This window comes from Taudactylus pleione, unplaced genomic scaffold, assembly GCF_031769625.1.
Source record: "Taudactylus pleione unplaced genomic scaffold, aTauple2 ptg000253l, whole genome shotgun sequence".
Taxonomy (NCBI): domain Eukaryota; kingdom Metazoa; phylum Chordata; class Amphibia; order Anura; family Myobatrachidae; genus Taudactylus; species Taudactylus pleione.
The window spans coordinates 2,415,508-2,427,133 of NW_028284655.1; the positions used below are offsets into that span (position 1 = coordinate 2,415,508).

General features: G+C 40.0%; 1 protein-coding gene across 1 annotated transcript; it reads left to right on the forward strand.

Moving 5' to 3' along the window:
* The first annotated feature begins 1,287 nt into the window (after positions 1-1,287).
* LOC148515096 (volume-regulated anion channel subunit LRRC8D-like) lies at positions 1,288-11,032 on the forward strand. Its single transcript, XM_088480443.1, has 2 exons — positions 1,288-1,315; positions 8,217-11,032. Exon 2 carries the CDS (start codon positions 8,219-8,221, stop codon positions 10,556-10,558), a length of 2,340 nt encoding a protein of 779 aa, XP_088336569.1. The 5' UTR covers positions 1,288-1,315; positions 8,217-8,218; the 3' UTR covers positions 10,559-11,032.
* The last annotated feature ends 594 nt before the right edge of the window (positions 11,033-11,626 follow it).

An 11,626-nucleotide genomic window follows, 5' to 3' on the forward strand; every position in this document is an offset into this window, starting at 1 on the left:
CAGCATGGCAGCATTATGGTGACCAGCGGGTTACAAAGTTGGCCATTAATCATAAGTATTCACATTTTATTCCTATTTTTTTTCCCCACAAAATTATGCAATTTTTCTATTTTTAGGTATTTAGGGAGACATTAGGGCTGATGGTGTGCAGGGGTGTATATGCCCACATGGCTCTGGCCACTCCCACACAGCACTGGTCCTATCCCCTCCGCTTCTCACAATAGGCTCTTGAACATTTTCATACCCAGACCCATGTGGGTCTTAATCGGGATTGGTATAAAATGATACCGGACCTATGTCCAGTGGTTCAAATCCTGACACCGGAAGACCGGCAGCAGTGAAGATCCCGACAGCTTAAAAGGTAAGTATAACTAACCCTATTCTCCCCCCTGACCCAAACCCTCCGTTAGGGGTGCCTAACTCTAACCTCCCCCCAAGTGCCTAACCATAACCCCCCCTGTAAGTGCCTAAACCTAACCTTCCTTCCCCGCAGCCTAAACCTAAGTCTCCTGGGGGGGCGGGGGGGCCTAACCCTAACCACCTCCTGGGGGTGCCTAACCCTCCCTTCCCCTAGCCTAACCCTAAGTCCCCTCCGGGAGCCCCATACCTAACCCTCCCCCCCCCATGGCTGTCCACGCCCGCTTACCTTCATTCGGTATGCCGGGCATCGGGCTCCCGGCGTAGGTGTAACGATAGGCGTCGGGATTTCGATGCCTGTCATTAGTACCCTGCTGGGATTTGACATTCGGGAAGCTGGAGGTCGGCATTCCCTGACTGCATCCCTCTTAATCTATCCCTGCCGCAAGTAACCGGACACCCATATGATTTCATGTACATGCTTCTATTTGTTGTAGGTTTTAATGTCTGTATTTGCGACTTGCTTTGTGTAGAATCTTAAACAAGTAAATGCCACCACTATCCCATTCTGAGTAAAGCTGTGTGTAAAATAAATGATAATCCTTTAATAACATGTAATGTCTGTACAAATCATTTGATAGACAGACAATGTATGATTGGTAAAGCTGTAAGCCAACCATAGTTTTGCGTGGGCGAGGTCACCAGACCTATGTGGTTACAGTGAGGAACACATGCGAAGGGGCCAGAGTGGAAAGATCTGATTGAGAGAACTATTTGCCTTGGGAAAGAAGTTGGGGGAACGCGCTTTCCACTGTTCTGGAGGAGAAGAACAGATTGCCTAAGACACACGTTGGGGCTTGTCCTGCACTGAGAAACACAGAAATTTACTGCTGCTTCCTGGTATAAAAATGCTCATCCGTAGAGGTAAGGACTGTGAGCTCAGCAACACTCGCACAAGGTAAGGACGTTTGCAGAGCTGCCAGGTTAGAGGTACAATGGGACACACAAACTTGTACCCAACTTGTAAAAATGCCTGGGAGCCCCCAGCGGGTGAATGGACACAGGGAACAAAGTGGGAGCAGGCAGATAAGTGCCACTATTATTTTAAATTTATAGAGATTAACCACCACCTTAACAAATACATATCGTTAAGAAAAGAAAAGGCATATAGCTCTATTAAGCAATGAGAACTATGGCACTGCTTGAGCATTTATATGGTTAAGAGGTCTATTTACTAAGCTTTGGATGGAGATAAAGTGAACGGAGATAAAGTCCCACCCAATCAGCTCCTAACTGTCATTTTTCAAACACAGCCTGTGACATGGCAGTTAGAACCTGATTAGTTGGGATTTTACCTCCGTTCAAGGCTTAGTAAATAGACCCCTAAGACACAGAGCTGACACCTTTATCATATCAGTGGCTGTATAAGAATGTTCTAGCTTGGAATGTAGGAATGACTAAAGATTGTTACTGCTGTAGGTCGGTCTAAAGCTCTGAACCTCAACATCTGCCACCTGTTGGCCACTCAGCACAATTATATCCCACAAATCATATATTAAAACTAGAAATGGAAGGTGGGGATGAGCGATAAAGGCAAGATGTATTTATTTATAGATGCTTTGTGATCCAGGCCATGTCCTCTACCAGAGACAGGAAATGAACCACTGTATGGATGATAGATAGGTTGTGGGAATGATGGAGAAAATAGCATTAGGACAGCAGGAGCATCCCTGTGATGTTGTGGATATTATGTACATCTGTTTGCCCTAATCTTGCTCGTTATCTGTATGTTATTTTAACGAAAGGTATCATGCAAGTTTAAGTGGCAAACGGTAATTTTGTCCTACGGAGATGCGTGCTGACCACACAAAGGTAACCATATTTTATACAAGTAACTCAGTATATACGTCATCGCACATAACCATATTTTATACAAGTAACTCAGTATATACGTCATCGCACATAACCATATTTTATACAAGTAACTCAGTATATACGTCATCGCACATAACCACATTTTATACAAGTAACTCAGTATATACGTCATCGCACATAACCACATTTTATACAAGTAACTCAGTATATACGTCATCGCACATAACCACATTTTATACAAGTAACTCAGTATATACGTCATCGCACATAACCACATTTTATACAAGTAACTCAGTATATACGTCATCGCACATAACCATATTTTATACAAGTAACTCAGTATATATTATACGTCATCGCATATAACCATATTTTATACAAGTAACTCAGTATATACGTCATCGCACATAACCACATTTTATACAAGTAACTCAGTATATACGTCATCGCACATAACCATATTTTATACAAGTAACTCAGTATATACGTCATCGCACATAACCACATTTTATACAAGTAACTCAGTATATACGTCATCGCACATAACCATATTTTATACAAGTAACTCAGTATATACGTCATCGCACATAACCACATTTTATACAAGTAACTCAGTATATACGTCATCGCACATAACCACATTTTATACAAGTAACTCAGTATATACGTCATCGCACATAACCACATTTTATACAAGTAACTCAGTATATACGTCATCGCACATAACCACATTTTATACAAGTAACTCAGTATATACGTCATCGCACATAACCACATTTTATACAAGTAACTCAGTATATACGTCATCGCACATAACCACATTTTATCCAAGTAACTCAGTATATACGTCATCGCACATAACCACATTTTATACAAGTAACTCAGTATATACGTCATCGCATATAACCACATTTTATACAAGTAACTCAGTATATACGTCATCGCACATAACCATATTTTATACAAGTAACTCAGTATATACGTCATCGCACATAACCACATTTTATACAAGTAACTCAGTATATACGTCATCGCATATAACCACATTTTATACAAGTAACTCAGTATATACGTCATCGCACATAACCACATTTTATCCAAGTAACTCAGTATATACGTCATCGCACATAACCACATTTTATACAAGTAACTCAGTATATACGTCATCGCACATAACCACATTTTATACAAGTAACTCAGTATATACGTCATCGCATATAACCATATTTTATACAAGTAACTCAGTATATACGTCATCGCACATAACCACATTTTATACAAGTAACTCAGTATATACGTCATCGCACATAACCACATTTTATACAAGTAACTCAGTATATACGTCATCGCACATAACCACATTTTATACAAGTAACTCAGTATATACGTCATCGCACATAACCACATTTTATACAAGTAACTCAGTATATACGTCATCGCACATAACCACATTTTATACAAGTAACTCAGTATATACGTCATCGCACATAACCACATTTTATACAAGTAACTCAGTATATACGTCATCGCACATAACCACATTTTATACAAGTAACTCAGTATATACGTCATCGCACATAACCACATTTTATACAAGTAACTCAGTATATACGTCATCGCACATAACCACATTTTATACAAGTAACTCAGTATATACGTCATCGCACATAACCACATTTTATACAAGTAACTCAGTATATACGTCATCGCATATAACCACATTTTATACAAGTAACTCAGTATATACGTCATCGCACATAACCACATTTTATACAAGTAACTCAGTATATACGTCATCGCATATAACCACATTTTATACAAGTAACTCAGTATATACGTCATCGCACATAACCACATTTTATACAAGTAACTCAGTATATACGTCACCGCACATAACCACATTTTATACAAGTAACTCAGTATATACGTCATCGCATATAACCACATTTTATACAAGTAACTCAGTATATACGTCATCGCATATAACCACATTTTATACAAGTAACTCAGTATATACGTCATCGCACATAACCACATTTTATACAAGTAACTCAGTATATACATCATCGCATATAACCACATTTTATACAAGTAACTCAGTATATACGTCATCGCATATAACCACATTTTATACAAGTAACTCAGTATATACGTCATCGCACTTAACCACATTTTATACAAGTAACTCAGTATATACGTCATCGCACTTAACCACATTTTATACAAGTAACTCAGTATATACGATTTAATTTGAGGGTAATTACATCCAAATCGGGTGAACGGTGTAGGAATTACAACAGTTTCAATATGTGCCTCTCACTTTTTAAGGGGCCAAAAGTAATGGGACTATCAACTCAAAAGCTATTTCATGGACAGGTGCGGGCTATTCCCTCGTTATTTCATTATCAATTAAGCAGGTAAAAGGTCTGGAGTTGATTCTAGGTGTGACATTTGCATTTGGAATCAGTTGCTGTCAACTCTCAATATGAGATCCAAAGAGCTGTCTCTATCAGTGAAGCAAGCCATCATTAGGCTGAAAAATCAAAACAAACCCATCAGAGAGATGGCAAAAACATTAGGTGTGGCCAAATCAACTGTTTGGAACATTCTTAAAAAGAAAGAACGCACCGGAGAGCTCAGCAACACCAAAAGACCCGGAAGACCACGGAAAACAACTGTGGTGGATGACAAAAGAATTATTTCCCTGGTGAAGAAAAACCCCTTCACAACAGTTGGCCAAATCAAGAACACTCTCCATGAGGTAGATGTATATGTGTCAAAGTCAACAATCAAGAGAAGACTTCACAAGAGTGAATATAGAAGGTTCACCACAAGATGTAAACAATTGGTGAGCCACAAAAACAAGAAGACCAGATTAGAGTTTGCCAAACAACATCTAAAAAAACCATTACAGTTCTCGAACAACATCCTATTGACAGATGAGACAAAGATCAACTTGTACCAGAGTGATGGGAAGAGAAGGAAAGGAACTGCTCATGATCCAAAACATACCACCTCATCAGTGAAGCATGGTGGTGGTAGTGTCATGCCATGGGCATGTATGGCTGCCAATGGAACTGGTTCTCTTGTATTTATTGATGATGTGACTGCTGACAAAAGCAGCAGAATGAATTCTGAAGTGTTTTGGGCAATATTATATCCTCATATTCAGTCAAATGCTTCAGAACTCATTAGACGGCGCTTCACAGTGCAGATGGACAATGACCCGAAGCATCCTGCAAAAGCAACCAAAGAGTTTTTTAAGGCTAGAAAGTGGAATATTATGCAATGGCCAAGTCAATCCCCTGACCTGAATCTGATTGAGTATGCATTTCACTTGATGAAGACAAAACTGAAGGGAAAATGCCCCAAGAACAAGCAGGAACTGAAGACATTTGCAGTAGAGGCCTGGCAGAGCATCACCAGGGATGAAACCCAGCATCTGGTGATGTCTATGCGTTCCAGACTTCAGGCTGTAATTGCCTGCAAAGGATTTGCAACAAAGTATTAAAAAGTGAAAGTTAGATTTAGGATTGTTTAGTTTGTCCCATTACTTTTGGTCCCTTAAAAAGTGGGAGGCACATATAGAAACCGTTGTAATCCCTACACCGTTCACCTGATTTGGATGTAATTACTCTCAAATGAAATCTGAAAGTCTGCAGTTAAATCACATCTTGTTTGTTTCATTTCAAAATCATTGTGGTGGTGAATAGAGGCCAAAATATGAAAATTCTGTCAATGTCCCAATATTTATGGACCTGACTGTACGTCATCGTACACATAACCATATTTTATACAAGTAGCTCAGTATATACGTCATCACACATTTGTTACATTTAAATTACAATAATATAATTGCCAGGAAGACAACCATACATTATTTAAAAATACACATTTTTACATGATACATCATAAAAATGATTGTGAGACGTCGAGGGAGATTTACTAAGGCTCGTGTTTGGAAGATTCTGCATCTTACTGTGATAAAGATGCGATTTTACAAATTGGGAATTTACTAATGGTCAAATCCCATCTTCGCAGACCAAATCGTGTCAAAGCATCATCAATGCAAATCACGAATTTACTAAGAATCGAGTTTACAAAATCAACGACACTTGCACCCGAATCGCACCTCAATGCACAAAATCAATGCACTTGTTTTAAAAATCGTGTTGACATGTAATCGTGTAATCGTGTAAACCATTTTAATTCGCCTCAACTCAATCAGGAAGCTTGTAAAAGCCGACAAAGGCAACTGCAGCACTCTTTCTGCTGACAAGCATGGCTGAGGCAGAATACTCAGTTGAAACGCCTCTAATTTGCGTGTTCTCATCGGTTTGTGGGCGTATTTATACCAACATGGTAACACCACTGTAGCATGTGCGAATTCTGACCAATCGGAATATGTTTGTGATTTGCTCCAATTTCACATGCAAATTTTGGTGGCGCAAGTTCCGTCATATCGCACATTTCCAATTTCAGTTGAGAAACACACCTGATTTGACTGATCTCGCACACAACATAACACGACTAGTTATACCATAGAATGACAAAACGAAAGCATGCGTTTTGCGGCGCAAAACGTTCTGACTATAAGGTGTGCTAATGGAGCCCAACACGATTCTTAGTAAATCTCCCCCGTAATGTGGGTTTTAATAATTGTAAGAAGATGTTTAAGGGTAATTTTAGTAAACTGTTACTACTGTCAAGGGGTCTATCCATTAGACGACTTTTTGAACGATCCGACCAACACCAGGAGGTTTTGGTCGGAACGTTCAGAAAGCCGTCTAATGGATACCTGGCAAGGACCAGCGATGCGCGTGCACGCTGGGTCCTTGCCGACTATCTGTGGAAAATGCGTCATGTTCCACATATTCACAGATAGGAGGTTGGTCTCCTGCACTGAATGACGTTCAGTGAACGCCGTTCAGTGCGGGCACCGCACCCGGCGACCTGAAGGACAACGTTAGACGTTCAGTTGTTCAGGTCGCCTAACGGATAGGTCCTTTTACTGTGATTAAATCTCCTGTTGCAACTAATCATTTGGCGAATAATAAAAAATTACTGTATGTAAACAGTACAATTTATTTGAAGAGAACTACAGTACATGCGTTAAAATGTGTTAATCATATGTCTGTAAATAGTTCAGGGGGCATTCGCCGTGGTAGATGTCTCCGCTAAATGTCCCTGGTGGATGCTACTCAAGGGTTGACAAGGTGCGGACATTTAAATGCAAAAAGTGCCGTTTTGGGCTGTTAGCCACAAGCTGATTGGTCAGAGACTGGTCTAGCGTCCAACTCAGAATAAGGTCCTTTAGGCTTTTTATATAACCCCATTCCTGTTACTCTTCCTCTATATGGGTTTTCCTATTGGTAATCTGCAAGGAACCCATTCTCCAAAATTGTCACGCTTTCCCAAATGCTGAATGCCTTTGCTCATTATTTCATCCACATCCACACAATTTAGTCCTTTTATCATTGATTACAACTATCCCATTTTGAAGGCAATATATTTTGATTAAAGAACATATGCTTACCAGTATTCACGGTTGTATTATAATAATTATTATCCAATTTTCAAAAACACAGAACTTTAATTTTTTGTATAGAAAAATTAGATTGTATTTGGGCTACTGTTTATAGCTGGCCCTGTATATACTCCCTGTGCTTCCAAATAGACCTTTCAGTTCAGCCCTCCTTATGTGTCTCTATCATCTTACATGATCTACTGGGGAATATGTAAGCTCTATATGAAAAGGATACTGGATTAATGCTTAATTCTTTAAATCAAGAAGGTGTCAAATAAACCACGCTATGATAACAATACAGAAACAAACGGTGAGACAGTTCTGCTTACAATGTAAATTGGCATTAATACAGTCTATTCTGAGTTTTTCAAGATTTGTTTTACTGTTTGCTTATATTGCACATTTTAAACAAATTATACACTATTCTCATTTTCATAAATCTTGTTTCTAATTTCAGGAATGATCACAGCGAGCGAGGTCACTTCACTGGCTGACTCCCAGGCCCATTTCAAGGCAGTGAAACCTTGGTGGGATGTCCTCATGGATTATCTCATCGTTATCATGATCATGGTCTCCTTCTTCTCTGCGACACTCCTACTCACCATGGATAAAGTTGTCTGCATGCCGAAGACTAGAAAACCTCTCAGGAGTACATCAAGTGGATTAGATGGAGCTGGAATGACCACTTCATTTGTTCCTAAAGAAATCGGCCACTTGACCAACTTAGACTTCCAGCAGTACACATATGTAAGTGTTGTTTGCTACCACAAAGTAGTGCCGTGGCAGTCCAAATATTTTCCATACATGACTCTTATCAACACATTGCTGCTGCTGGCCAGCAGTAACTTCTGGTTTAAGTACCCCAAAACGTCCTCCAAGGTCGAGCATTTTCTTTTTATCTTGGCCAAATGCTTTGAATCACCATGGACCACCAGAGCGCTTGAGGAAACCAGTGACCAACCTCCTCCAGAGTATAACCGTCAAAAGTACAGCTCTACCCGTTCCCTAGACTATTCCCCAAGAACGCCGCTGTTACATGAAACACCGTTTCAAACTATTCATCTGCCAATCTCTGCCATATTGGATAAAAAGGAAGAAGAGCAGGCTAAGGCTTTGTTTGAGAAGATACGCCACTTCCGGGCCCAAGCTGAAGACTCTGATGTTGTGTATAGAGTTTACGTTGGGCAGACTGTTTTTAAAGTGCTTACAGTGGTGATAGTTCTTGGGTACACACTCAGCTTGGTAGGATCATTCAGCTTCCACCATACATGCAAGCCTTGCATACAGAATCTCATGGGATATTCTGTGTTTACTTGCACCCACAACTTGGCATACATACTTGAAAAACTTTTACTGACTTACATTTTGCTTATTTCCCTCTATGCCATACTTTCTGTTCATGCCATGTTTTGGATATACAGAAGGTCGCTCAAAGTATACTCCTTTGAAAATAACAGTGACAGAGATGGTTTTGGAGATATACCTGATGTCAAGAATGACTTTGCCTTTATGTTACACATGGTAGACTGCTATGACACATTGTACTCAAGAAGATTCTCTGTGTTCCTCTCAGCTGTGAGTGAGGGAAGGCTCATAGAGCTAGCACTCAATTCCGAGTGGCCAAAAGAAAAGCTGAGAGACCTAGTCAGCAAAGACAGCAGAGGGCGCTTTGAGTTGCAACTGTCAATGACATCAGCAATACCAAAGGCTGTTTATGAACTGACTGAGGTTCAAGTTCTCAAGCTGGAGTTGATCTCCTCTGCAAAATTTGTAGGAGCAGTGTCTCAATTCAAGTGTCTCTCTGAGCTCCACATCAGCCACTGCTCAATCAAAATGGACCCTGATGCATACCATTATTTTCAGGAGCGGTTGAAAGTACTTCATATTAGATTCACAGACTTGGAGGAACTTCCATCTTGGATGTATAGTCTAAAGAGCTTATACGAACTGCATCTTTATGGCAACCTCAATTGTTCCAACAACAGGTCTATCCGCTTACAGTCCCTGCATGGACTGACTAGCCTGAGATCTCTTTACCTGACAAGTAATTTGTCCCATTTACCATCGGCTGTGCTTGATGTGGCTGGGCAGCTGACCACGCTGAGCATACAGAATGGAGACACTGAGCTTGGTTCGCTGACCCAGTTGAAAAAAGTGAACCGCTTGCTTGTGCTTAAAGTTTGCCACTGCAAGATTACAAAAATCCCAGGTATTTTGCCTGCATTACCAAGTTTGCAATCTATTGACCTGACGTCAAATCTGCTGAAGACTGTTGAAGAACTGGGAACACTTCAGCGTCTCCGAAATCTGAACATTTTAAGACTGTGCCATAATGCTATCTGCCAGCTTCCACCATCTATTGAGCTTCTGCGAAATCTAGAAGAGTTGTCCATTTCCCACAATAAGCTGGAGACATTGCCAGTTTCTATTCTTAACCTTGTTAAGCTAAAACACTTAGATGTTAGCTACAATCGTATCAGATTTATCCCTCCAGAAATTGGTCATTTAACGCGTCTGGAAATGCTGGAAATTACTTCTAACCAAATATCTTTCCTGCCACATGAGCTGTTCCGCTGCACTAGGCTCAAGTCTCTCCATGTGGGTTCCAACAAACTTTCCAATTTAGCACCTGAGGTTGGACAGCTGCCTCTGCTATCCAGCTTGGAGCTCATGGGCAACAACCTGACATCCTTGCCTATGGAGATTGCCAATTGCTTGCAGCTGAAAAAAGGAGGACTTGAGGTGGAGGAACATGTGCTGGGGAAATTACCTATGGAATTAAGGAGAAAATACTTGTGAAAGTTTCATTACAAATTAGTGGCTTAAGTACTCTCTCAGAGAATCAGGAACATCTTCAATTGAGTAATAAAAGTAGTCCACATTGGTAAAATGATCTTTTCACAACATGGCTTAATCAGCCCAATAGTAGACCTGCAGATGAAAACCCCATATAATGTCCATTTTCATTGAAATGGGTGTGTCCTGGGGTATATTACAGTATAACATTGCAGCTTTCTAGCTGACCAGCACAATGTCCAGCAAGAAGCAGCGAATTTACCAAGTGAATTGGAGTTTTTTCTCTATAACTCCATAGAGGACTGGTGTATTATATATGTACAATCAGCTGTGTCTTTCCATACCTATTTAGGCACTTATCTGCACATGGTACCAGATTTATGCTCATGCTATTTTTTTTTTAACGTACATTTTATATTCTAATTTTGTTTACATTTTTTTGTGTTCAAGTTAAGCAATGTATACCTTTACAAGAATAAACGCTTAAATAATAACCCACCAGACTCAGTATTTGGGGAATTGACTACTCATTCCATAGTGGCAGCAGAGTGTAAGTAATTTATAAATAATACTGAGTCAATGGGGGTATATTTACTAAAGTGCGGGTTTTTAGAAGTGGAGATGTTGCTCATAGCAACCAATCATATTCTACTTAACAATTATCTAGTCCTTTTTAGAAGATAATAGCTAGAATCTGATTGGTTTCTGTGGGCGACATCTCCAGTTCTAAAAATTCTCTGTATGTTTGTTTTGCATTGAAGCTATTTAAACAGAAACCTTCAGCCTTCTGTTTGAATGCTATGTTGTTGTAGTGTGACAATACATTGAATAGGGAATGCTGTTAATCTGTGGGAGCACTTCAGCCGTGAAAGCACTGCATGCAGTCGAAAATCATTGGTTTACAGAAAGGCTTGTGCAGCCCAGGACAACCAATAGGTACGGCATGATAGTCGTGCCACTTAGGTTGTCTCAAGGCCACAAGTGGTCCTTTTGACTTCAGTTGCCTGATTGTTAGACAAGTCCTTGAGTGTGACATTACACCTTGCATACCTATTGTCTAATACCTTCCCA